This window comes from Tursiops truncatus, chromosome 9 (assembly GCF_011762595.2).
Source record: "Tursiops truncatus isolate mTurTru1 chromosome 9, mTurTru1.mat.Y, whole genome shotgun sequence".
In the NCBI taxonomy this organism is placed as follows: domain Eukaryota; kingdom Metazoa; phylum Chordata; class Mammalia; order Artiodactyla; family Delphinidae; genus Tursiops; species Tursiops truncatus.
Window position 1 is genome coordinate 7,286,519 of NC_047042.1, and position 27,270 is coordinate 7,313,788.

Below are 27,270 nucleotides of genomic sequence, written 5' to 3' on the forward strand. Positions count from 1 at the left end.
AGATGCCTGGTGGCGAGTGAGGAGGAAGCTCTGGTTGTCCTCAACGCTCATCTCCCCTCAGTACTAAACGAAGGCCACCTACCAGTTTTCTACTGGCCCATTTCCTGAGGTTAGCTAGGCTAGGATGGGGCCCCCGCTAGGTCCGGGACACTGTCAGAAACCACAGAGGTCTGAGAATGGACGTGGGGACTGGGGCCTGGGGGCTCGGGGTCTTCAGCTCTGCGACCCTGGGCAGGTCTCCGCGTGTGAGATTCTGGTGTAAGAGACCAGAATCGCTGGCGGAGGGCAGAGGGCCCTCCAGCCTTAGAGTTCCCTCCCGGTGGGGTCCTCTCGGCGTGCAGAGAGAAAACTCGACTTAATGCACTAGTCTGATATTTATTATTTCAATCCCCTGCCCCTTCCTGCAGATATTTTCCCCCAGAGCAGGGGGAGCCTGTCCGTGTTGAGGTGGGAGGATGGGAGGATGTCCTCCGTGCCTGTGAGGGCAGAGGCAGGAACATGGTGCGCGGGGTTCGCTTTCCTCTCTTAGGTTTGAGTACGAGGCCTTGGTGTCCGCTCGGGCAGGAGCGCACACAGCCAGGGCCCCCGTGGTTTGCTGGTGTCTCCACAGACCCTGCCCTTATCCTCACTGCCGCACCCTTGTCTCCCTCCACAGGGCAGGTGAGGCAGCTAGGATGCCTCTGCCGCCCCGCCAGGAAGCAGCCGTGTCTCCCTAGCCCCTTCCTTCTCTCTAGGGGTGACAAGGAGACAGAGGAGGAATGGCTGGGACAGGGGGACATAACCGCCGGGGGTGGGGGGAGGCGCCAGCCTTTTCATCCATCCCTTTCTTTTGCTCTTCTCTGCCTGTTCTTTAATGAAACAGTTGTTGTTTTTGAGCAGGAAAGGGGGGAAAAGCACATACCGGAGGCTGATTTTTGTAGAGGAAGCACGTTTTCTGTGCTTTTTGCAGGCGAGGGAAGGAAACGCGTGAAAGGGGAGAGTGGAGGGGAAATGCGAACCAGTTCTCACTTTCTTAGCGTCGGCCCAAAGCGGTACGCCGAGGAGGTCCCCTTGTCCTGAAAGGGAGCCACGAGACGTGCCCGTGAAGAGCCGCACTTGACGCACCCGAGGATCTGGGTCCCTGGGTGGTGCGCCCACCCCACGGGGCCGCCGTTGTCGCCGCCGCAGGACTCCCCTTGAGGGGAGGGGCTTGTGAGCTCAGGCTGGGAGTCGCCTTGAATTCTGTAGCCAACTAAGACATTTTGGCTTAATTGGCTGGACAAGATGACCTCCCGTGAGGTCAGGGGACTCATGGTACAGGTTCATTGAGGTTGATTTACTATGACTTTGGTGAGACACAGAGGGGTGTGGGGGACAAAACCTGGAGTGGGAACACAGCCCTACAGTCCTGTGTCCTCTGGACTGTCCTCGCCGATCCAGCTCCCAACATGTGGCACCTTTAACCTGACTCTTGCCCCAAGGATGTCCCCGGGTTAGGTGATGTGCCTCTGCTCGCTGGCTCTGCAGTCTTCTGCCCCCTCACCCCACATCCCTGGATCCCCTGGGGACTTGGTTTCCCCTGTGTCCTGTGCCCCATCCTGCGCTCCCTCATCGTCTGAGGAACAGGCCCTACTGCCATCAGTGAGATGGACTCATGGGGCTCCTGGGTGTCGTCAGGAAGTACTGAAATGCGACCAGTGCCTTCGAGGCCCACTGTGTCCTGTTGCCCTCCCGGGTGTGGGATGGAGCAGGGGCCGGCTGAGCGGGGAGGGGTGGAGGCGGATGGTCTTGAGAGTTAGGATTCGCCCAAGGGCTGTGCTTGTGCGGGGCCCACGTGCGAGGCCGGCCTCTAGAGATGATCCCTGGGCCTCCAGGGCCAGCATGACTGGTGTCCCTGCCTTCCGACCAGGAGAGAAAGCGAAGCATGGAGTTTTCTGCAGATGAGAGCTGGCGACAGCTTACTGGTATCAGAAGCTCCTTAAACTCAAGCAAGAGGGCTTCCCTGGTGGCGCAGGGGTTAAGAATCCGCCTGCTGATGCAGGGGACACGGGTCCCATCCCAGGTGTGGGAAGATCCCACATGCCGCGGAGCAACTAAGCCCGTGCGCCACAACTACTGAACCTGCGCTCTAGAACCCGTGAGCCACAACTACTGAGCCCACACGTCACAACTACTGAAGCCCACGCGCCCTAGAGCCCGTGCTCCCCAACAAGAGAAGCCACGACAATTAGAAGCCTGCGCACCGCAACGAAGAGTAGCCCCCGCTCGCTGCAGCTAGAGAAAGCCCGCGCGCAGCAACGAAGACCCAACACAGCCAGAAATCAAAACAAAAAAATAAATAAATTTATTTTTTTAAAAAAAGGATTGCATTAAAAAAAGCTCAAGCAAGAGTCTTTTTTGTTACCAGAAGCAAAGTGCTTTTGAAAGTGCTTTAGGTGGTTCTTGGAAACACCTTGGCACTTGGAGTCACAGAGCCATGGATGGGTGTGACCGGCCCGTGGCGGATCTTCTGTGTGATGGGGATGGAGGGGTGAAGACAGGAGTCATTTGCCCGGAGTGTTTGGTGACCCCCACTGCAGACTCTGGGGCTGGGAATGAGGGTGTATCTAGCCAGCAGATGGACCCTCCACACTCAGCTCCCAGGGACCCCAGATTTTGGCCCCTGTGTCCCTCGCTCGGATCTGGTGATACCTGGTCAAGATCAGGGTCAGGCTGTGCCTCTGCAGGAGCACCGACGGTAGAGCCGTGCTCTCATGGTGGGTGTGTCCCATCGAAGGCCACGGTCGCTCAGGCTGGCATGGCCAGCCGGCTCTGTCGCAGACTTGCTGTTTTCCCTTTTATAACAAATAAGGGACAATGCTTTGAGGCTATGTGAATCTTCTCCAAAGAGTGACGGGGCAGAATGGTGGCTCATGGCTCTCCTCTGTGAGTTCCCATAATGAGTAGAGGCTAAAAACCTCCACGATCTCCGTACCCCGCCCCCTCCACCTGTCTCCTGCCACCCTCTCCTGCCCTCGTCCCTCCAGGTCAGGAGGTGCCTTGACACCATGCAGGCATCTATGTCTCATCAGACCCACAGTGTGTTCATTTAGCTATTTATTTCTATCAGTAGGACTCATGAATTCCTATTTAATTGAATGGGTTATAATCAATATTATCACTATTTATTTCGATGTTCAAGCTGTCCCAAGTTTGGCCAGGGGCAATGTCTGCAAGCCCACTCCAGTCCCCTGGTGATGCAGCCCCGTCATTCTGGGAGCATTCCTTTACCCTCTGGCAAAAACAAACAAAAAAAACATTGCAGGTTCATTTGTAGTATCCCTGGCTCAGATCTGAAACCAGCCATGTCTCCAAGGAGCCCTGATTTCTTTTACTGGGAAACAGTACTTTAAAACCGGGACGTGGGTGCTGGATGTAACCACTACTGTTGGGGGCCGCTTCGGGCCACCCACCACGGACAGAGCTGGGGAGTGTATATATGCGTGTGTGTATATGGGTGCATGCTTGTGCATGGGTGTGTGTGCATGTGCGTGTGCACATTTGCATCAGTTTTGATTTCTGTAAGTATCTGTGTCTCTACATTGAAACCACGAGTTACACCAGCATCCGATTCCAGTCCCCCAACACAGCAATCACTGTCATTTTCTTCCTTTCCGTGTTAGTAAACCCCTTCACCACCAGGTGGTCCCCAGGACACAGGGTGTTCACGTGGTTCCTTCCCGCTCACCGCTAGAGATTCCCGCTGCCCTCGGGGTCAGGCCCTGGCTTGCACTGAGGGTCCCCTTCCTCTCCACTCCTTCCGGGACCGAGCTCACCCCATGCCCGCCCTTAGGATGCGGCCTCTGCCCGCCTGCCTGGGGTCCACGCCCCGAACGCACACTGTGCTTCAGTTCATGCAAACACCCTGCCTTATGCACAGTGCTTGGTCCCCCGGCTCTTTTCCTGTCCACTTCTCCTCCAGGTCTCAGCCCACCCGTCGCCTGTTTTCCCGAAAGTCCCATGAGTGGCTCAGTGCCCCCTCATAACGCCACATGCAGATATTTCTGCAGTCGTTCGTCACCGGAGTCCCCGTGACGTCAGGCACACACAGGCTGCTCGTCAGCGTTCCGGGATGGCTGGGTGAGTGTGTGAGCGAGAGGCCCTGTGGCAGCAGCCCTCCCTCCGCTCAGTCGGACGAGAACCCCGGGGTCCTGGATGGGCCAGCCTCGCATCCCGTGTTAGGGTCGGTCTCACTGCAGGGCTTCTGTCCCCAGTCCAGTCTGGGTTCCCAGCCCGGGTTGGTGATGCAGCCCCGAGGCCTGGCGTTGTAGCTTTGCCCGCACAGTCTGGACCCGGGCCCCCTGAAGTCCGTCCTGAGCACAAAGAACCTCCTTTGTCGCTGGGGACTCGGTGCAGCCGCAAGGCAGAGGCAGGCGGTCCGGCCCGCGAGAATCAGGGAGGACCGCCGTCTTACCAGGGGCAGGCCAGGCTGGCAGCACAGCAGTGGGTGAGTCCGGAGAGGCCAGAGTAGCTGGCTCCGTACCTGCCCTGGTTCCTGGGGTCCCCTGGGGTCCCTAGGCTGAGCTGGCCTCAAACCCTCACACTTCAGCTTGCCTCTGAGGGACGCAGAGCAGGAGAAGCCTGGGGGTGGGTGGGGCCGGCTGGTGCAGGAGGGTGGAGGTTAGGGGGCTAGAGAGGGGGCCGGCTGGCAAAGCGGGGCGTCCGACAGGGGTCCCAGTTTTGTATTTGGGGAAGTTCGCTTGGGCTGGGGTGGTCTGGGCTGTAGCCCGACGACTGTCTCTGGTCCCTGGTTCCCACTTTGTTGTCATTATCTGTGAGGTGTGGTCGCATGCATCTGACGGGTTATTAGTAATAAAGTGTGGGAATCTTCTGAACGATGTACCTTTTGATCAAGTGAGAGGAGATTCGGATGTCCCCTGTGGAAACACCTGTTTGTCTTCCAATCTGCCAGCCACGGGCCTGGGAGCTCTGGTGCTCAGGACCATCATTTCCAGGGGCCCCATAGAGTGTGGAGCCCGGTCCTCGAGTTCACGGAGCTTTATCATTCTGGGAGTTACCTGTTCTTTGCTGGGATTCAGGTTCCTTCTGCTGGTTCCATGGGTGAGACTGGTGATGGATCCAGCTGACGTCTGGAAGAAGTGTTTGCATCGCGCGCCCCCGACAGCAGAATCATGTGCTTCTAGCTCAGCTTGCAGACACGGCTCTGGGCTCCATCTTGTGTTAGATGTTGGGGACTCAGATGAAGCTGATACAGATGTGCGTTCCTAGGGATCCTGCAGTCACATGGGGGTGAGGGATACCTATGAAGAAATAGCACTGGGAGATGTTTGCAAAAACTAAAGTTCAACTACTCTGTAGAAAAAGTGAATAATAATGAATGAATCTAGAAAATGAATTAATGAACAAACGAACAAATGACTATAGAGACAGATGAATAATCATCTTATCTGAAGGATGGAGGGAAATGAGAATGAATGGGTGGCTGCCAGGCAAGGAATCAGAATGGTGTGTTCCTGTTGTTTCGTGTGTGTGTGTGTGTGTGTGTGTGTGTGTGTGTGTGTGTGTGTGTGTGTATGTGTTTGAAAGTTGAAGAGCAGCTTTGCTATTCCACCCCAGAAATGGAAAGATGGGTATTCAGTGCCAGAACCTGAGAGGTTAATGCTGGCCTTTGAATTGATGGCTGGAATTCGCACATGTGTTAACCATAAAGGCCCAGGTCTAGCCCACCCAGACTGCTCTCCGAAGCTAAGACATTTGGAGTTGCAAGCGGAGTTGAAGATCTGAAGTGTTACACCAACACAGGTCATTAGGATCGCACCCTGGGCTGGGCGTGGAGGCCGGCCAAGCCACTAGGGCACACAGTTCCGCTATGGCTGAGGCCATTCAGCTCCCGAGGCCATGTGCTGCTGTGCATGGACCTCCTCTACAGGACCCCACGGGAGGGAGGACGTGGCCCCAGCCGAACATGTCCACGATCAAGGGAGCCTTTCCCAGGAGTGGGTTCCCAGAGCTTTCCATGGTGGAAAGCTTAGATCCACTGCTCCACGACCCCAGCCCAAGACAAGTCAGTCCTGTGGGGTCTGACAGGCATCGAAACAGGGCCATTCTGTCTGTGGATCATGCCCACCCACCCCTCTGGGCTGTCCTTCAGGCGAAGTGACCCTTCCACTTTCCAGGTGTCTGACTACCTCTTCGTGTGACACCTGGACCCCACCATCCCAGTCACCTCCATCTCCTTAAAAAAACATTAAGAACAGGCTTTTCATTTCCTTCTAAAATCACAGACCCAGAGAGGAAAACGGGTTGTGCTTTGCTGGGAGCTGGATGGCACTCTGGATGGGAAGGGGACGGAGGGGTGCGGTGGATCCCAGACCCCAGGTGTGCAAGGCGCCATAACCGTTCACTTTGAGCTTGCTGGGACCTCTACCTGGTTCTCAACCCTCTTTGGCAAGGCTGCTAATGCTTGCTTTCCTTAGTTGAAGTAGCAAATTGGAAAGAGGCCTTTCTGCATGAGAGTTTTCCTTCTTTGCACTCCAAAGCCACTGTTTGCTAGCAGTGTAGATTACCAGTGATACTGACCCTTACAGATGCAGGTTTACTGGACAGTATACAAGATTTTAAAATCCCCGAAGGCAAAGAGCCTGCGGGTTTTGATTTTAAGCCCCAGGGCCTGCATTCTTGGAGAGGTCTGAAATCCTAGTCAAGCTGTACTCCAGCCAGAGGCGGGGGTAAATCCAGTGGGAGGGCGGAGGGCGACGGAGGGCAATGGAAGGTTTGCCCCCCAGCCCTGCCCTAGGAGGCGTTTCTTCTCCACTTTTCCCGGGTTTGGCTGAGAAGCCTTTTGCCTCCTCTCTGGAGCTGCGTCTGGGGTGGGGGAGGGAGGGCTAATTCGTGTCAGATGGAGGGGCGCCGGGGGACCGTGCGCTCACTCTTCTGGCTTTTGTTCCCGGCATCTGACTTCTGACGGCAGAGTGGACTTGGAGTTGGCGGCCGCTTCTTTCCGGGGCTCACGGGGTCGAACTTTTCCTGACGCCGAGGCGCAGGGGCTCAGGAGGCATACCTGCCTGGCACCGCCGCCGGAGAGGTGTCCGCGCCTGCCTCTGCCTTCCTCGCCCGGCCCGGCTCTCCGCGGGCCAGGGCGGCCATGCGGCTGCGCGCCCTGACACCCGGGCCGCCTGGAGGGTGCGCGCGCGGGGCGCGGGTGCGCCGGCACCGGCGCCAGGTGAGTGGGAGCCCCGAGACGGGGGAGGGGCGCTGGAGCAAGGGTCAGGGTGCTGGGAGCGGCGACGCGGGCGCGCCGGGCGCTGGGACGGGGTGGGGGCACTTTTGGGTTGGTGTGCGCGTGTGCTTGTGTGTGCCCGCGTACCCCAGTCTGAGTGCCGACGTGCAAGTGTGTACGGGTGCCCGTGCACTCTTGTTTGCGCGTGCACGTTCGTTCACTCCTGTGCCCTTGTCTCTGCGCGTGCTCATGTGTCCGCGAGTGCGCGTGTGTCCTTGTTTGTGCGCGCGTGTGCACTTCCGCGCGCGTGTCCCCCCACGTGTGCCCGTGTATGCGCGTGTTACTTGCGCAGGAAAGGAAGAGAGAGGGAGAGCAGGGCTTTGCCTGGTGGGAGGCCGGCGGCGCCCTGGTGAGCCCACATGGGGTGGGGGACAGTTCTGGCTTAATTTTCTGATTCAACTCCCTCTTGAACACACTTCCTTGGACTCCTTTCCTGGAATGGAAGTAGGACATTGGCAATTTCGCGGACTCGCTTCGTAGCCTGTGTTTCTTGTAAAGGAAGAGGGTGCTTAGCTCTATGGGTATGTGAGGGTGCACTAGCATTGTTGCAGAAATGTAAGTTAACCAGAGCCATGTAACGATACCTGGTCCTGGGACGGTCCTCCATGGCGTTTGAATTAAACAGAGCAGATGCCGGGAGGCGGCTCCTTACTAGGTTCAGCAGTCCTTTCTCTGAGTCTAATAATTAGGCATTTATTGCATTCGTCTTCCCGGAAATTTATGTAAGGTTCTGAGGAGTGAGAGTTTGTCAAAATGTCAGCTACTTCACATCACTTTGAGTTGTGCTGCATTCTGTTTTTAGTTTAACAAACACTATTGCTGGGAAGCTTAGGGACAGTGTGTGGTATGCAGAGGGTGTCCCTGTACCCTGGGTCCTGTGGCTGCTGGTGGGTGGAAACATCTCTGGGCAGGAACACCCCAGAGGTTTGAGGTCCACTCTGCCTATGCAGGAAGTTTTTTTCGCGTTTAACTTCAGAGTCAAGTTGCTTGGTGTTTTTTGCTCAGTATCTGCCCCCCCCCCCCCCCCCCCCCCCCAGAATGCTACTGAAAGCTTCCAGGTATGAAAACCCACACCTAAATCCTCTTTCCTGGAAGGAAAATATAGCTGGATTGTGCTAATTTAGCCTTTGTGTGGGTAACTGTTGCTTCCGGAACATTAGCCCAGAGAACCTAGCAGAGAGGTCTGTGAGGTTTTGCATTCTCGCAGAGCAGAAGGTTACCCTTCTGCGCTGCTGTGGAGCACTTAAACTCGCTCAATTCTGCAGAGATTTTTCTTTCTAAAAAGAGACCTCACAATCAAGACCGGCACTAATTACCCCGAACCCCTCAGGGAGTCCTTGTGGAACCCGCAGCCTTGCTCTCTACCCTTCCAACTGCCTGCTCCTAACAATTAAATGCAATTTAGATTCCTGAACTGAGCCTGCTAAATGCTGCAGCATTTTGGCCTCCCCCTCCCCCTCCCCCTCCCCCCTCCCCGTCTCCCCCCTCCCCCCTGCACTCACTGGCCCCGCCTCTTTGGGAGAAATGAAAGCACAGTATCAGGTGAAAACAAAGGCAGTCTAATCCTGTCTAGGCTCACTTCACAATGGAGATGTTATGTACAGATGAAGCGTGAGCAGATGTTATTACACTATCTGAAATGAATTCCTCCGCCATCCAGCCATTGAAATGGCTTCGGCCTCCCTACAGCACCTCTGCTGTTTCCTTCCTCCAGGCTTCTAGCTGTCGCCCAGCCCGCAAGACTATCACAGGAACACAGTGCCTCTTTCTCCCTCGTTATAATAAAGGTATTTGCAAGGAATAAAAGGTCACAGTCTACCCCGCTGGCCCACAGAATACGGCCAGTTCATTCAGTCAACAAATATTAATTGAGGGTCCGTGGTTCACTGTCTGCCAGGCACTGTGCAGGGGCCTCATAAGACACATGGATAAGCGCCTGGTGTCCTGCCTCTAGGAAATGACACAGGAGAGAAGGCGTGTAAACAAATAACTGAAATATGAGGGAGGGGGCGAGTATGTACCAGCTGCGGGATCACGATAGAGGGCTGTGTTTGTCAGCTACCTGAATGCCGACTCCTGTCTGAGCCTGAGACCCGGGTGGAGACTGGGTCTGAGCCCATATCCCTTATCTGTTGGCTGTGTGGTCTTGATCTTGCATGCTGGTGCCCCGTTTGTTGAACAGTGGTTACAGTGCAGAGGGGCCCTGCCAGTGTCATGAACTTCATGATAGCGGTACCTTCGTCCCTCTTTTGTAGGCATGGAGTACAAGAGCCCTGCTATCAAACAGTATACCGTCTCTTGAGAAAACCAGAAACAGACATGTGAACAAGCACGTAATAACAGTGCCTTACCACGTAGGAGGAATAGCTTCTTATAGTGTGGTCCATTATGTCGTGGAGGCTCTCAGTCCCAGCTGCAGCTCAGAATCCCTGGAGGAGATTTGAAAAAATTTGTCGTCTGGTCCCACCTCCAGATAATCTGTTTTAATTGGTCTGGGGTGGAGCTTAGGCACCGCTGTTTTAAAAACTCTGCCCAAGTGATTCCCATAGACGGCCAGCGTTCATAACTGGTACCTGCCGTAGCATTTGACTATTTACAGTAGCTTGGTTAATAGGTAGGAGGGGGCGGTATCCTTTCCCTTGAAGAGAGGTATGACTTGCCCTGGGTCATAGAGCTCGTACTGCAGGTGGCAGAACCGGCGAGAAGACTGCTGCTTGGGGCAGGACACTTTGCCTCCTTTGACAGGCTTGACAAGATCGACACCAGGGGATATGTGATTGAGTGATGAGACTGCTGTAGGATTGCTGAGGGACTTGAAGTGGTCAGGAAGGACTTGGGGCAGGGTGGGACTAGAAATGGTCACAATAGAAAACTAGAAGTTACCAGCATTCTAGACAATTTGAATAGCAGGGGAAAGTTTGGGGATGGGCAAAGCATGCTTTAAAGTTGGAATGGCATGTCGGAAAGGGTTCTCTGCCAATTCCAGTCCATTAGTAGTTGCACATGGGGTTCTCCTTGTCAGCCGTTGGTCAAGGAATACGGGGTTGTGGTCTGTGTGCTGCGTATTTGCTTTTCCTTTTTTCAGTATCAGAGGAGCGTTTGCTTTGTTGAAAATTAGGATTCAAGGTGTTCATTCGGTACCTCATGTTTATTAGTTATGTAGAATCCCAAGAACATACTTTCTTTGAAACTCTTTAATGTTTTTGTACTAAAGACACATTTTCAAAATATAGAAAACATCACATTGTACACTTAAATATGTGCAGTCTTCAAAGTTGTTTTGGGAGTTTTAAGTGCTTTGCATTTAAATATGAATTTTAGAATCAGTTTGCCAATTATAAAAAAAGAACCTTCTGGGATTTTGATTGAGATTTTGTTGAATCTATAGATTCTATGGGAAGAATTGTGTCTTAATTACATTGAGTCTTCTGACCCATGAACATGGTGTATCTCTCCATCTATTTATATCTTCTTTAATTTCTTTCCACAGTGTTTTGTAGTTTTTAGTTTAGAGGTCTTTTGCAGTCTTGTTAGATTTATCCCTAAGTATTTCATATTTTTCATACTAATATAAATGGTAATATTTTTCGAATTTCAATTTCTGGATGTTTATTGCTGGTATGTAGAAATACAATCAGCTTGTACATTCATTGATCTTGTATCCTTCATCTTTGCTAAACTCACTTGTTAGTTCTGGAGCTTTTTCATAGATTTCATCAGCGTTTTCTCCATAAACAGTGATGTCATCAGTGATTAAAGACAGTTTTTACTTTCTCCTTCCCAAACTGGATACCTCTTATTTACTTTTCTTGCCTGATTGCACTGATTAGAACTTCTGGGACAAGGTTAAATAGAAATATTGATTGCAGAAAACCTTGCCTTGTTTCAGATCTTAAAGGGAATGCATTTAGTCTTTCATCGTTAAGTATGATGTTTGCTGTAGGTTTCACATAGACAATTTTATGAAGTTGAGGAAGTCCCTTGTTATTCCTATTTGGCTTTTTTACCAGGAAATGGAAGTTAGATTTTATAAGAGGTTTTTTGTTGTTGTTGTTGTGTTTTGTTTTGTTTTAGTTAATTGATTGACATTTGAATGTAAAACCAACCAAACTTGCATTCTTGGGAGAAACCCAGTTAGCTATGATGTATCGACTTATGCACTACTTAGAAGTGTGTTATTTAGTTTCCAAATACTTGGGGAATTTTACTGAGATCTTTCTGTTTCTGATTCCTAATTTAATCCCATTGTGGTCAGAGAACGTATTTAGTATGACTTGAATACTTTTAAATTTATTTAGACTTGTTTTATGTCCCAGAATATGGTCTACCTTGCTAAATATTCCATATGCATTTGAAAACAATGTGTATTCTGCTGCTGTTAGGTCAAATGTTCTATAAATGTCAATTAGGTCAAGTTTTTGATAATATTGTTCAAAGCTTATGTATCCTTATTTTCTGCAATAATTATCAATTATTATTATTGATAAAAATAATTATTAATTATTGAGAAAGGGTATGTTAGTTTGCTAGGGCTGCCATAATAAAATAACACAGGTTGGGTGGCTTAAACAACAGAAATTTATTTTCTTACAGTTCAGGAGGCTGGAAGTCCCAGATCAAGGTATTGACAGGTTTGGTTTTTCCCAAGGCCTCTTTCCTTAGTTTGTAGATGGTCACCTTCTCACTGTGTCCTCACATGAACTTTCCTCTGTGTGCAAAGCTTCCCTAGTGTCTCTTCTTCATATAAGGACACCAGCCCTCTTGGGTTAGTTTCCTACCCTTATGGCCTCATTTAACGTTGATTACCTCTTTAAAGGCCCCATCTTCAAATATGGTCACATTGGAGGTTAGGGCTTCAATATATGAAATTTTGGGGGACACAGTTCAGTCTATAACAAGGGGTAATGAAATTTCAGACTGTGTATGTTTGCCTATCTCTGTTTGCAATTCTGTCAGTTCTTGTTTCATATGTTTTGAAAGTTTTGTTATTAGATACATAACTGTTCAGGTTTGTTATATTCTCTTGTTGCTTTTACCCTTCCATCATTATGCAGTGCCTTTCTATATCATTGGGAATGTTCTTTAATCTAGAATCGACTTTGTTATTAATATAGTCATTTCAGCTTTCCTTTGATTAACATTATCATTGTATATTTTTTCTATCCTTTGTCTTTTTTGAAAAAAAAATAATCTGACAATCCCTGCCTTTTAATTAAGAGATTTAAACTATTTACATGAATGTGATTACTAATATGGTGAGGTTTAAATCTATCATCTTGCTACTTGTTTTCCATTCCTCTCACCTGTTCTTTATTACAGCTTTTTCTCTTTTTTTTTTATCATTTTAAGTTAATTGAACTTTTAAAATAACTTTGTTTTATCTTCTTTGTTGTATTATTACCTATAACTCATTATTTTAGTAGTTGCTTTAAGGTTTATATTATACTTTTTTAGCTTGTCACAGTCTACCTTCAAGTGATAGTGTTATTACTTCACGTGTATTATGAGAACCTTACAGTAGAATACTACCATTTCTCCTTTCCTGAGTTTTGTGCTATTTTATCATAAATTTTACTTCTACTTATGTTAAACCTCACATCACATCATTATTAGTTTTTGTTTAAACAGTTAATTTTCTTTTAGTGAGTTTTAAGTAATAAGTGAAAAATCTTACATATTTGTCCATGTAATTACCGTTTCTAGTGGTCTTCATTCTTTTGTGTAAAGCTGTATTTCCATCTGATATCATTTTCCTTTCGCCCAGACTGTCTTTAACATGTCTTGTGTACGTGTCAGCTGGTGATAGATTATTTCAGCTTTCAGCTTTTGTATATCCTAGGAAGTTTTTTTTTTGGCGGTAGGCCTCTCACTGCTGCGGCCTCTCCCGTTGTGGAGCACAGGCTCCGGACGCGCAGGCTCAGCGGCCATGGCTCATGGGCCCAGTGGCTCCGCGGCACGTGGGATCCTCCCAGACCGGGGCATGAACCCGTGTCCCCTGCATCGGCAGGAGGACTCTCAACCACTGCGCCACCAGGGAAGCCGCAGCCTGAATTCTTAACTCCTTTCCTTCAATCCATGTAGTACGCTGGTTCCCCCTTCCCTCTCTGCATCCTGGAAGCTTTCTCCATGTAGGAGTTTGGGGCATTCGTAGAGCTCACCTAATTTTTTTCCTGCCTCTGAGGCACTAGATAGGTTAATTTACCTGTTCATGAACACCCTATAAAGAGAATCTTTCACTGTGTGCTCGTGTCTGACTTCTTTCATTTAGCGTAATAATGCCTTTGATGTTCATCCGTGATGTTACACGTATTAGTAGCTTGCTCTTGTGTATACCCAAATGATATTCCATTTTATGAATATACCATGGTTTGTTTATCCAGGCTCCTTGTGATGGGCATTTGGGTTACTTCCTGTTTGGGGCAGTTTTAAATAAGGTGGCTCTGATCGTTATTGCACGTGTCTTTGTGGACGTATGTATCTTGGTGTCTGTAAGAGTGGAATTGCTGAGTCATAAGATTGGTGTAGGTTTAAAAATATGTATAAGAAATTGTCAAGCCGTTTTCCAAAGTAGTTGTACCATTTGTCTCCCATTCTCGGTAACATGTCATCTTAATGAATTTTAGTAGCTATTCTGGTGTGAGTCATGGCCTCTGTGAGTCCATGTGGATACAGGTTACGTTAGAATACACTGTCACATATCAGCAAATGGGAATATGATTGGTGTTTGGTTTCGAAGGCAAATTGAATTTTTATAAGATCCTCAGCACAGCTGTGAGCCTTGACGCTACAGACACGGATTTGGTGCGTAAGTGTTTCCCCTCGTCCCAGTGCCGGTGTGTGTAATGGGTTCAGTTCTGTACCAGGTTTAAGGAGGAACTGCTATCTTGTCACCCTGGTCTGGTGACAGCTTCTCCTCGGTACAGCAGTTCAGAGAGGCTAAGTGGCCAGGAAGGCCAGTTGGTTAGTGACCTCTGCTATAATTGTGCTGTTTGCTGATCGTTTCTTCCAGAGGAAGAAGCGTTAAGATTCTGGGAATGCATGTGGATTCCTTTGTCACAGAAGCAGTGGCTGTAAGCCTGCAGTTTGTAAGCTAATACGCAATCACATAAGCCCTTCACCCAGGCGATTATGAACTGGTAGCGTGTGGGCCGCCACCAGGGCCCTGGCACCGGGCGTGCTGACGGGGCATCCCAGGCCCCTGGGATCCCGGCCTTGGCAGGGTGCTGTCTTGTTCTTTTGTGTTTGCCTGGTCAAGTTCCTGTTTCAACCCTTCACCAACTCGGCTGGATTTATTATCTCCTGAAAGGGAAAAGAAAGAGCAAACGGACTACGAAGGGAAGAGCTGACACTTTCTCTCTCTACTTTTTCAGCCAGAAGAATTAACTTCGAGTCTGCACAGTTTTAAGAACAAGGCCTTTAAAAAAGCCAGAGTCTGTGGGGTTTGCAAACAGATTATCGAAGGTCAAGGGATTTCATGCCGAGGTGAGTCCGCGTTTATCGTTCCCATGTTGATGAAACCGAAGCAAGTAAACAAACAAAAAACCGAAATGAAACCTTCTTTCAGGAGTTTCCAAAAGTTAAATCACGGAATTCCCCATCTCAGCCTGAGTTTCCCCCTGTCCTCACTGGACCGGGACTGACCATATTTACACAGATATGCACTCATGAGAAATGTTTCCAGCAAGAGCAAAGCTAGTCCTGTGGGAGAGGGCGCAGCAATGAGTGGCTCATGACGTACCTTCCGTCTGCCCTGTAGTGTCGGGAGCTCGGGTTTTTCTACTTTCTGATCTCTTACCAGAGTTTACAGATGAAAACTTTCGGCTCTTTTGAGTGAGGGTCATCGCGTTACTGCCCTTTCAGCGTGTTGTCAGGCATTGCTCCTGTCGGTAAACAGCCACCAGCTTCACTCTTTGGTGCTCAAACCCCAGGTAATCAAGGCAACTTGCTACTTTTTGTGCTTTCACGTTAGTAAATCTGTCTAAGGGACATGTGAGCAGGACGTCTCTTGTTTCCCTTAACCCTAGAACCGTGGTTCTGTGTCACAGAGTGGAGGCAGGTTGGGGGACCTGGCAGAAGGCTTTGGGCCGTTCCGGGGCTTCTCATCACCGGTGGGTTTAGGATTTCCTCCGTAGAACGTTTTCAGGGCTGCCTCCAGGCTCCCTTTCCCCCGTGTGGACACCCTGGCACATGGTCCCTGATGGCTGCTTTGGGGTTGGGCAGCCTCGAGGAAGGATGCACGATGGTCACACTTCGTTGGGACCCAAGAGCGGGCAGGAGGCAGCTGTGGCCCCTCCTCTGAAGGGCCCCTCCACGGTCAGTGATGATGGTGCCCTGGTGCCGTCAGCACGTCACCAGCTCCCACCTGTCCTTCCCCCGCTGCGGCCTCGTGGGGATGCCAGAAGGCCCCTCCCTCCCCGGCCCCCCAGGGGTCTCTCTTTCAAAGTTGACACACCTGCTTCTCAGAGTGCATGGCCCTCTCACCTTGTCCCTGGATGCAGCCCGTCTCACGGGGCCTGGTGTCTCCTCTCCATGTAGAAAGGGTGAGCCGGGCCCCGGGGGCTGAGGGGTCACCTGTGGAGGTGCACATGGGACATGGATCCAGCGCCAGGCCTCCTCAGCACGGGCCCTCTCCCCACATCAGCAGGCATGCATGGGTGTGTACGTACACGAACACACATGTGTGCGTGTGCAAACACACATGGACACGTGCTCATAGGCGCATATGCACACACACGGAAACGTAGAGGAGGGTGTGACAGAGACGTGGCTGGGCTAGGAGCACAAGCTGGTGCTCTGAGCCTGTCAGGGGCAAAGTCTCCTGCTGTGAGTCCATGACGTGGGTTGTAACCATTCCTCCTCGGGACGGCTGGTGCGAGGTCCGAATGAGACGGGTGTGAGGTGCTTAGCCCACGTTCTGGTACTTAGCTTTGCAGTTGCTGTGAGGATTCTTTTTCCTCAATGCCCCCAACTGAATGTGCCATGGGCGATTCCCACGTGGGTGACACCCGGGGTCCTTGGCTGGCTGCCGTCCACACGTGCAGGTCATGAGCACAAGTGACGGTGGTTTAGCTCCATAGGCGCAAGGGCTCTGTTTCCCACATACGTTTAACACGGCCTGGTTGTGACAGATTGTCTCTGTGGAGAGCCAGTTTCCTTCTCGTCTCTGCACAGCTGAGGCCCGAGCTGACTAAGGCCCAAATGTCCTTTTTAAAATCTCAGTGCCTCTGCTCTAACCACCTACAAGAAACAGTTATTCTTTTCAAAGTAAATAGAAGCAGTGAGATCTGACCAGCTTGGAGACGGCGGTGCCCAGTAGCCAGGCTCTCCTCTCAGGCCAGGGCCTGGCTCCCTGCTTGGTCCCGAGGATGCTCACGGCCCCCAGCACCGTCCAGGGCTTGGCGTGAGAGTGCACGTCCGGGCTTGTGCCTCCCTCCCTGTCCTGCAGCTTCCCGGGCCCATAGGGGCCAGCAGGGGTCCCAGATTATCCTTTGGCTCTTAACGGTCTGTTTTAGGGCATTTTTAGTGTGTAGTGCGTGAGATGTCAGGGAGGACCGAGGGGCCTGTCGGAGTGGTGTGGATGGCACGTGGCTGTGCGTGCACCTGCTTCTGCACCCTCTGGAATTCTGTTGGGGGAGGGCAGCCAGATCTCAGGATCCCACTGGGTGCTGCGCTGCCTGGGGCCGCCTTGGCCCCGAGGACCCTGTGCGTGCCCAACACGGAAGGGCGGGAGGGCGGCAGGGCGGTGACGGTCCGGCCTTGTGCAGTGCCGTCTTGTGACCTGTGTGGCCCACGCTTCTCTGCTCCAAGAATCGCCGTGTGGTTACGTTTTATCTCACAATCTAGCCCCATGGAGATCACTTTTTTGACCCACCTAGTTTTCTTTTCCTTGAAGAAAATCATTCACTGACAACGGTCCCGTAGGTGCCCTCTCCCTCAGGGGGGTTCATCTCCACGTCTCATTTCCCCTCAGGGACACTCTGCCACGGTCTCCTGTGCAGGGAAGCCAGGGCAAACACAACGTGACCCCAAGGCGCCCGCGCCCGTGTGTCGCCCCAGCGCTTGGCTGGGACGGTTTGCATAGTTTGGAGGCAGTGGAAACAGATCAGGGGTTGGGGGCGGGTCCCGGGGCAGCTCCTCTCTCACGCTTCCCTTCCCGGTGCGTATGCCCCAGCAGACGTGCCACGCTCCCTGTGTGCACACCTGGCCTCTCCTTGTGTTATCTCAAGGCCACGTTCCTCTGTTCCGAGCCCTCCAGCCAAGGGGATGTGTACGGACTCTCCCTGAGGGGCCCTGGGTCCATCCCTCGTGGCCGGGTGGTAGCATTTGCTGCCCTGAAGCACGTGGCCGGGACCGCTGGCTCGCAGAGGCCACCTCTGGGGTCTGTGTGGCTTGGGGAAGCCACGTCCTTGGCCCAAGGACTCAGCCGCCTGGATGTGGGCCCCGGAGAGCTGTGCTACTTGGAGAAGTAACCGGGAGCAGGTCTGCGTGAGGGCCAAGGCCTAGGACTTGGTGGGGAGGCCCGCTGACATCAGGGATGCCTGTGTGCCCGGGGCCCCACGTGGGTTCCAGGGCAGGCAGTGGGCGGTGTGGAAGGAAGCCCAGTGGCGGGTGCCTGTGCAGGCATCAAGTCCTGATTTCTGGGTCCTGCATGGAGGCCGTTCCTAATGTGCTGAGTGTCACCCCTTGGGCCCATGTGCATTGAGGGGCTGGGGACTCACCTGTATCACTGTTAGTGAGACGTCTGCCGATTTCTCTTCAGAAAAAGGTTTTCTAGAACTTCGCGCGGCGGAATTTAAACACCTTGGAGAATACTCAATGGAATATCGTATTTATGTACCTAACTGTAATAATTGTGTGAATAAACAGTAGCTACTCTTTTCTGAGAAGGAAAGAACTCTATGTGCCAGGAGTCCTTTAGACGTTACCTTCTTAACTTAAACTGCTGTGTGCGGGAGATGCAAGACTCCATCCCAGGGTGGTTGTGACAGTCTGCCTCTCACGGATGCCATCGTGTGTGAAGTGGGGCTGCTGCTGGACTGGGAGCCCGGCAGAGTCTCTGCGGGTGTAGACGGGGCCTGGCAGGGTCAGTGGTTGGCTCCTGCAGAAGTCGCTGTGGCCCTGGACAGGCCCCTTTCCCGGCCCTGAATTTGGTGACCTTTACAATTTGCGTGTCGAGTAGTTAATGTCTAGGATTTCTTCCTTTTGTCAGTAAGCTATACAGGTACCGTGAAACACTTGGACAGTATAGTCGTTTCCTCTCCCTGTAGTTTAGATGTATGTCATATACATTTGCACGTCGAGGCCGTGTGTGTGTGCTGCCTGTAGACATCACGTGTCTTCTCTCAGTAACCACGCACAAGCTGTGTGAGGTCTCGGCGAAGAGACCCTTCCTTTGGTTCATTTCTGGAGAAGCAGCAGGGCATGGTGGAGGGGAGCATGGACCCTGGAGACAGGCTGCCAGGGTTCCTGCCCTGCCACCCTGTGCTTGAATTCTCTTTTAGAGTCATTGTGAGTAACAGATGAAATGCACGAGGAACACAAAGAACATTGATTGGCTCAAGGAAGTGTCCAGTAGTGTTAGTGATGACGACCGTGTCGACGTTGTTATTCCTGTTGGTCATGGTGACATTGGTGATGGTGGAGAAGAGTTAGGTGTGTCTTCTGTGACTCGGGCTTAATATTTTTACTGTTTTTTTCTAGTTCCTTCCTGACCCTCAAGTCCCTTATTTTCACCTATTAACCTATTTTGCCACAAGTTTTTTATGTGGTTAACTTAGAAGAAAAAATTTAATTTTTTTTTTTTTTTTTTTTTTTTTTGCGGTACGCGGGCCTCTAACTGTTGTGGCCTCTCCCGTTGCGGAGCACAGGCTCCGGATGCACAGGCTCAGCGGCCATGGCTCACGGGCCCAGCCGCTCCGTGGCATGTGGGATCCTCCCGGACCGGGGCACGAACCTGCGTCCCCTCCATCGGCAGGCGGACTCTCAACCACTGCGCCACCAGGGAAGCCCGAAAAAATTTAATTTTTAAGCAGCTGTCGTTTGCACATCGAGGCTCCCTTACCCCTACTTCTCAAACTGTAGCTACGGGGAAAGCCGCAGATGGCCGGTGAGTGATGGGTTAAGTGTCTGGTGTGGTTTGCCTTCTGCTGCTCAGAACCCCGCTGAAGTGGTTCCTGCTCTGCCCTCCCCACCAGCCAGGGCTTTGAACAGGTGACCTCTCCTCACTGCTCCACCCAGATCCCTCGGGTGGCTTACGTGGCCCAGTTTCCACGGACGGTCTTGCTCCAGACCCACACTTGAGGGCACTGGCGTGGTGGCTCTTGGCGTTCTAGACCTCAGCGGGTGAGTCTTTTCCTGGGTGTCGAGAATTGTGAGTTCTGCGAGATTTGGCCCCTTGGGGGAGATGGACCCAGAGAGGATGCAGTGTCAGATCAAGCCTGGATCTCATAATGGAATAGGAGAGAACAGACTGGAATGGAAAAAAATAAAGAAACGCTTCTCAATCGTAGGGAGGAGCCTGGAGGGAATGAAGGTTGAGAAAAGGAGCGAAACCAGAGGGAAAAGGGCACGGAGGGGGTTTTGTAAGGAATATTTGATAATGACTTTCCCCCTTCAGTTAACGGAACACATGTTAAGCACCCGCTAGAATAAAAAGGTGGAAAAGCTGTGACCTGTGAGGGGGGAGCTCCGAGGCGGAGGGGGGAGTCCTGTCTGTCAGGCCGTCACTGTCTACCATATCCTAAGGGATAAATAGGCAAAGCTTAGGGCTGGATGGGCAGATCGGTAAGTGTAGATAGCGCTGCTTTGTGCCAGGTGCTGAAATAGAACCGCAGGACCTGGCGGCAGTGATGACCAACAAGGCAGGGAAAAGGAGCGAGTGGCCAAGCAGTGAATGTGGCGTTGGGCCCTCTGCCCTCTGCTGTGGGCGTCCGGTCCCCTGTCACATGTAGCTGGTGACTGTGGACGCGGATAAGCTGGGGAGCTTGAGGGCAGAGGCAGGAGAAGCAGAGGTGACGCCCGGGGCTCGTCTCTCTCTTGGTAAATATGTGTAGAGTATTGTGTGACAGGCCTGGAAGCCAGTGGCCTGGCTTCCCGAGGCTCCTGGAGACGTCGGGAGAATAGCAGTTCCAAGACAACGTGGAACAATGTGGGGCGTTTCAGAGCCAGACGCTCTGGGCAGCGGCTGCTGTGGGAGCGGATTCCTCCCCATGACGCTGGAAGCCCCTGTTTGACCAGGGAGCCGAGTGTGGAATGCAGACCCCAGACTTGTGGAGGTGAGGATTCGTGTGTCATTAATTGCAGGAAACTCATGAGAAATGCACTGGGAACATACCCCCTCCCAGGGTGGAGAAAGGCTCCTGATGGGAAATGCTGAGGGAGCGTCAGGGAGTCTACCCTGGACCTTGGCCTTGAGCTCAACCCACTCTTTCACTTGACTGCTCTCTGCTTTTCATTTTTGCAAGTCAATGGATGAAAAATGCTGTCTCGCTTTATTAACGTTTTTCATTCGTCTGGTTATCGCTGAGGCGCAGCATCTGAAGAAATACAGAAAAGATGTCTGTCGTGTTTATTTAGTAAACTAGCCTTCCAAATCCTTGGCTCATTTAAAAACTTAGATAATTTTTCTTCTTGATTTCTAAGAATTCATTATATTATAATATTAATCTTTCTATCATTAAATTAGGTAGGACTTTTGCGGATTTTTGATGGATGTTGACCTACAGAAACGTCAGTTCCTTACCAATTCCAACTTACGTATTGCAGACATTGCGAGCAGTTGCTTGCCTAATTTTGTTTGTGGAGTGTTTGTCATGTGAAAGTTTTAAGGTTCCGCTTATTCAAATCTACCCGTCATTGCATTTCATTTCTGTTTTTGTTCCTATTTAAGAATGCCTTCCCTTCTCTATGGTCGTAACGATGTTCTACCGTACTTTATTCTAATATCCATTTCTGCTTTTCCAGTTCTCATCCAGTTTCACAATTTCATGGTTGATTCATCTGGAATTCATGTTATTTAGGTTATTTTTAACGAGCGAGCTGGTTTTTCCAGCATGATTTATTGTGGAGCTCGTCCTTTTGTAACTGAGTATGACGATGTCTTTCCCCTATGCCGCGTTCGCACATGAGGACCAGCCCATGGCACATGTCTGTTTTTACAGAGTTTGTACTGTACATAGTTTTATATCTTTTCACCTTGCCTGTTATAAGCATTGTCACACATTGGCTCTTTAGAAGTTATGATTTTTCAATAGTACTCAATATTTTATTTGTGGATATAAATTTTCTTCTTTATTGCTTCAGTAACTTCTTTTTTCATGGCAGAAACGAGTCTTTGGTACCCCTGTGTCCTGCTCCTCATTACGTACAATGAGAGGAGTGGCATTGTTTTGCATCTATACATATGGCGTATGCTTTGTGTGACTTAAGAGGCTGGATCTTCCTAGCTGTGTCTGCATTCAGTGTTTTTCCCCACGGTATCAGTTAAAGTTCTTCAGCAAAAAAGAACCAACAGGATGTATATGGAGAAGGAAATTTACTGTAAGGAATTGGTCCACACAGTATGGAGGCTAAGTCCCACCTGTAGTCGGCAAGCTGTGACCCAGGACAGCCACTGTGTAGTTCCTTTCTGAGTCCTAGTCCCAAGACAGGAGAAGACCGATGTACCAGCTTGAAGACAGTCAGGTAGGGAGAAAGAATTCTTTCTTACTCCCCCTTTTATTCTGTTCAGACCCTCAGTGGATTGGATGAAGCCCACCACATTGGGGGGGGACAGTCAGCTTCACTCAGTCTGCAATTCCCAATATTTTCCTTATCCAGAAACACCCTCCCAGACACACCCAGAATAATGTTTAAGCAAATATCTGGGCATCTTGTGGCTTAGTGAAGTTGACACCTAAAATTATCCATCAGAAAACATGGACAAAACATTGTTTTGGTTGAAGTATTTGAAGAAAATCCAGCTCTATACAGATACGTATTTGGAAAAGAAAGCATATTCTCTTTTGATATTACACCAAAAATCAAATGATAGTTTCTTAAAGTTTAGTTTCCAAAGAAGACATGTAAGTGGCCAACAGGTACATGCAGAGGTGCTCTGCATCACTAATTCAGAGGGAAATGCAGATCAAAACCATGATGAGATAACACCTCGCGCCCGTCAGAATGGCTGTCATCAAGAAGACAAGAAAAAACAGGCTTTGGCGAGGATGGAGAGAAAAGGGAACCCTCATACACTGGTGGTGGGAATATAAATTGGTTCAGCCACTGTGGAAAACAGTATGGAGGTTCCTCAAAAAGTGAAAAACAGAATTACCGTATGATACAGCAATTCCACTCCTGGGTATATATCCAGAGGAAACAAAATCAGTATCTTGAAGAGATGTCTGCACTCCCATGCTGATTGCAGCATTATTTACAATAGCCAAGACATGGAGACAACCTAAGTGTCCATCAGTGCACGACTGGATAATGAAAATGTGGTGGGTGTGTGTATGTGTGTGTGTATAATGAAATATTCAGGTATAATGGGTGGGCCTTGAGGGCATTATGCTAAGTCAAACAGAGAAAGATAAATACTGTATGGTATCATTTATATGTGGAATCTGAAAAAAAAGAAAACTCATAGAAACAGAGAGTAGGAGAGCGGTTGCCAGGGACTGGGGGCTGGAGAAATGGAGAGATGTTGGTCGAAGGGTACAAACTTCCAGTCATAAGGCGAATTGGTTCTGGGGATGTCATGTACGGCGTGGTGCCCGTAGTTAACACCACTGTTCTGTGTACTTGCAGGTTGCTGAGAGTGTAGATCTTAAGTGTTCTCACCACACACACAAAATGGTAACTATGTGAGGTGATGGATGTGTTAATTGACTTGACTGTGGTGAATGTTGCAGTGTGTATGTATATCAAATCATCATACTGTACACTTTAAATACATACAACTTTGTCAATTATACCTCAGTAAAGCGGAGAAAAAACCAGCAAAGTAGGAGCTGCCAGTGGCTGGCTCCTGAGAGAAGGGGTAGATGAGAAGCTGACGGTCAGAGTAAACGTGTACACTTTGTCTTTTCATGTACGTTTTGGCCTCTGCAGTTGGGGGGGTGCATTCTGTTGGGGAAGTTCTGGTGCCTTCCGGGGCCTTCCTTTATCCTGGGGGCTGTGCTGCACAGAGGGGCAGTCGGGTGAAGAGGCTCCCGCCCTGTGTGGTCCTGCCGGCACTGGCTTCTGAAAGCAGACTCGGAACAGAGAAGGGTCATACGCCGTTGTCCAGGGAATGACACCTCAGGTCTCATCCATGAGCTCCAGGCTCCCATCAGGAATTAGGCAGAAGATCTGTAGCACCTTTGTGGGATATGGTGACATTTGGTGGTGGCTGTGGGATGAGAGCTGTGATCAGACTGTCCATGGTGGGCGCTCAGTCTGTTAGCCTCTGTCCCTCCTGTCATGTCGCTGTTCCAAGAAGCTGGAGGTACACAACAGATGATACCTTCCCTGGATGAGCTTGGCCTGGTCAGGAGATACGGACGCACAGAAACTACTTTGAAATGATGCACGATGGGATGGGTGCTGGAGGGAGAAATGTGGCCAGGGCTCCCGCAACCCTGTCAGGCACTTAGCCTTGCCTGGCTGGGCAGGGTGGAGGGAGGGAGGGCTTCCTGGAGGAGGCGGCAGCACTCGCAGTCTGAGGAGGGTGTGTCCGAGGTGCTGGAGCCGGGGAGGCTGGGAGTGCTGGATGTCGTATCTGTGCTGAGGAGCTGCCCTTGCTACTGTGGGCAACAGGACTGGAAACCGGGTCTGGACGCTGTTCCCGTCAGTGTTTATAATATGTTGGAAAGGCAGTGTGTGGCGGGGTGAAAAGTGGGGGCAGATACGGGCTGGAATGCCAGCCTGCATAGGCCCTGCTGGGTCCTGGCACTTGCCCAGTTTCTCTCTGACGGTGGTCCCGAGGATTGAAGGCAAGGGGTCGCTTGGGGTCGCCCACAGCTCCCACAAGCTGAGGGTGAATTGCTACTCCGAGGAAAACCTGAGGGACCATCCACGCTGCTGGCATTTGGGTGGAAAGTTCATAATACCGTGGGGTCACCTGATTACATCCCAGGAACGGTGAGTTCACCTCTCAGGACCCCCGCCTTAGCGCGCGGGTGGTTTATGCAATTCACTATGATCAGTTAAGCTTTGTGAATGTGATGATTTGCCCTATAACGGCCTGAGGCTCTCTCGTGGCCCAGCCGTCCACCATGAAGGTGTCACACCGCTGTCATCCTGCTTTCCACCGACCACAGCCCTTTTTGGGTTGAACTGGTTTGTCGATCTGCTGCTGCATAAGCAGTTACCCCCAAAGTTAGTGACTTACCGTGACAGTAGGTTCTCTTCTCACTGCTTCTGTGGATCAGGAATTTGGGAGTCACGTGGGCCGGCAGCGCTGGCTCAGGATCCCTTAAGAGGCTGCCTCATCTGAAAGCTCTCCCGAGGCCGGAGGACCCACTTCCCAGGTGACTCCCTCGCACGCACGGCTGGCTGGCAGAGTGGAGCTGCCTGCTGGCGGGAGGTCTCAGTTCCTTTAGGTGGGCCGCCTCCCCAGGGCTGCCTCAACGCCTCACAGCGTGGGCCAGGCTCCCCTCAGAGGGGCGATCCGGGAGACCAGGGTGGAGGTCACTCGCCATGCCCTGTGCCATCCTGCCTCGGCGCACGACCAGCTCTGTCACTGTGAGGGGACTGCGCGGGGTCACAGGTGCCAGGAGGATCCCTGAGGCCATCTCCCGGCTGACAGCCGCGGGAGGTCGTGCTCCTGTCCTGCCTGCTGAGTGGACAGGCCTGCCCCATCCAGCGTGTGTGGACAGAGCTTCCTTTGGGGCAGGGGGAAGTCTTCACCTGCATTTCTGCTAATTTTCACTTTCCCAAAGGCCAAAGGGCCCCTCAACTGCCTTTCTCTCTATCTCAGTCCTTCCGGCTGGCCTCTGGCCCCTGGCTGTCCTCTGTCTGAGATTTTAATCTGGTGTGAAAGCCTCTTTTATTCCCATGGCCAGCTTATCTCAATTAGAAAATCACTCATCGCCTTTTCGGGGGGGAAGGGGGGACCCGTTAGAAAATGTAGAATAAATATTTGTTTTTGTGAATAATTTCACAAACCTCAGATGCACAGAGAGAGTTCAAAAAATAGATCTTGCAAAGATAATAACCCTGGCTCTTCCCTGCTGGAGTTCCAGGGACCACCCCCCAGGCACGGGCTGTTTTTGTTACTTTGTTGTACCCTCATTCGGGCCCAGGTAGACTACGAGTTCCGGCTTTCTGTCCTCAGCTCATACACAAGAGAGGGGGAAGATACGGTGGGTGGGTGGGGGGGTTGGTGAAAAGTTTGGGCCTCGAAGCGCTAACCAGGATTTTGGGCCCGTCTCCTGCCCTCCAAGGCCTTATTCTTCCAGGACCACACACTTCTATACGTTGACATTGTGCTTTGCAGTTTCAAAGCAGCGTCCCGTGAACGATTCCGTTTTGGCATCACGATAACCCTGGGAGAGGAAAGAGGCCCAGAGAGGTCACTGGTCCTGCCTAGAGCAGCCCAGCTGGACAGGGCCAGGAAGCCCCCAGGTCCTGTGCACCTAAGCCCAGGTCCCTGTTCCCCATCTCACAGCTGCCCCACGGGTTCGCCAGATGGATGCCCGCTTGGAGCCCCCATGGGAGCTCGCACTGGGCTTATCTGGTGCAGTGGCTTCATTCTGTGCCGTCTCGCTGTCCTGCTGCCTCTGCCTGGAAGCATCGGCAGGCAGGCCCCCGTGCCCCGAGCCACCGCGGTGTGGGTGAAGCCTTTCATGTCCTGTCAGCACAGCTGCAGCCTCTGGACGGCGGGCCTGTGAAATCCGCATTGGTTCCGGCTCTATCTGCATTGTTAGGGCCTCCGAACCAACACATGCCTCTCTCAGTCCACACAATGGCCTGGGTTGAAGGATCCCCTGCAGGAATTTAGACGTGGATTTGTTCTGACAGTCAGTTCTTAAGTTGTCCGGAAGCGGAAGGAGCGTGGAACTCAAATGTCCAATTTCTGACTAATTTAAAGGCGCCAGTCCTGAGTCTTCTGGGGCACTTTCAAGTTTCTCTCCTTTCTTCAGGGAGAAGCTGTGATTTCCAGCCAAACACGGATGCTTTCTACTGCTCAGGTTCACCGCCTTTCTCCTGCAAGGCCCTGATTTGGCCGCCTGAACCCCTGGAAAAGCCAGTGTGTTTGTAACTGCTCCCCAGCGTCCCCACCTGCGCCCTCTGGGCCGTCGCCGACACTGCAGAGGGTGGCTGGGTTCTTGGACGCCGTGTCCATCCATCCCACACTCCGTTGAACTCGGCGTCGTGTCTAAGGCGTCTAAGTGAAAAACCTCCCTCAGTCCGGACGTTCTCCAAGGACTGAGAATTTGGAGATGCAGAAAGTACTGAGAGACTGCTCAGCACACACACATTCTTTCTCCTTCTCTTGCAGCCTGCAAGTACTCCTGCCACAAGAAATGTGAAGCCAAGGTAAGTGTTGCATTGCTCTCCCATGGGGCTTCTGGAGCCGAATTGGCCCGCGTTGAATGATGTACATGGGAGGGGACTGCTCTGGACCGTGGCCACAGAAACGGAACGCTTAAGAAACGGCTGCTAGATGCTTTTCGATAGGGTGTATAGTTTTCATCTGAAGAATAAACTGAGGAGCTATGAAATCCATGTTTTTAATTATAGAAAAATAGCTCTTAAGAATTTGGTTTCAGATAAGAATTCGGTAATTTTGTCCTGGCCATCTCACAGCCCTTTCTCCACAACAAATGATCCCTTCTTTCCAATCACATCGACGTACTGCTTTTTTTTAGTGGCAGAGAGGGGGTGGGGATAGGGGTGAGGGCACATGCCTGGCCTTGAGAATTTTTCTGGCTTCTTTTCTGAGGGTAGTTCATAGATGGGCTGGGGTTTTCAGGCTGTCGTGGACGTCTGGGGATCCTGAATCACGGAGTCCTGCGTTCCCCGGTAGGGTGGCCCTACAAAGTGCTTGA

The 27,270-nt window shown here is 51.2% G+C and overlaps 1 protein-coding gene and 1 long non-coding RNA gene across 10 annotated transcripts in view; one reads left to right on the forward strand and one right to left on the reverse strand.

Annotated features, from left to right (window-relative positions):
• The window catches only part of TNS3 (tensin 3), a 227,821-nt gene that overhangs the window by 29,774 nt on the left and 170,777 nt on the right, over positions 1–27,270 (forward strand). For 3 of the 9 annotated variants that reach the window (XM_073809495.1, XM_073809498.1, XM_073809496.1), the window contains exons 1-3: positions 6,995–7,201; positions 14,629–14,740; positions 26,721–26,758. In XM_073809495.1, the coding sequence (XP_073665596.1) occupies positions 7,124–7,201; positions 14,629–14,740; positions 26,721–26,758 (228 nt within the window). In that variant the 5' untranslated portion in view covers positions 6,995–7,123. Of the gene's footprint in view, positions 1–6,994; positions 7,202–14,628; positions 14,741–15,056; positions 15,187–26,720; positions 26,759–27,270 lie in introns of those variants that run through there. The other 6 variants (XM_033862800.2, XM_033862802.2, XM_033862801.2 and 3 more) reach the window with 3 other exon arrangements.
• Positions 2,301–7,040, reverse strand: LOC109550574 (uncharacterized). Its single transcript, XR_002177117.2, has 2 exons — positions 6,909–7,040; positions 2,301–5,252 (listed from the first exon to the last, which is right to left on the reverse strand). It is a non-coding gene; the product is annotated as an uncharacterized lncRNA (long non-coding RNA).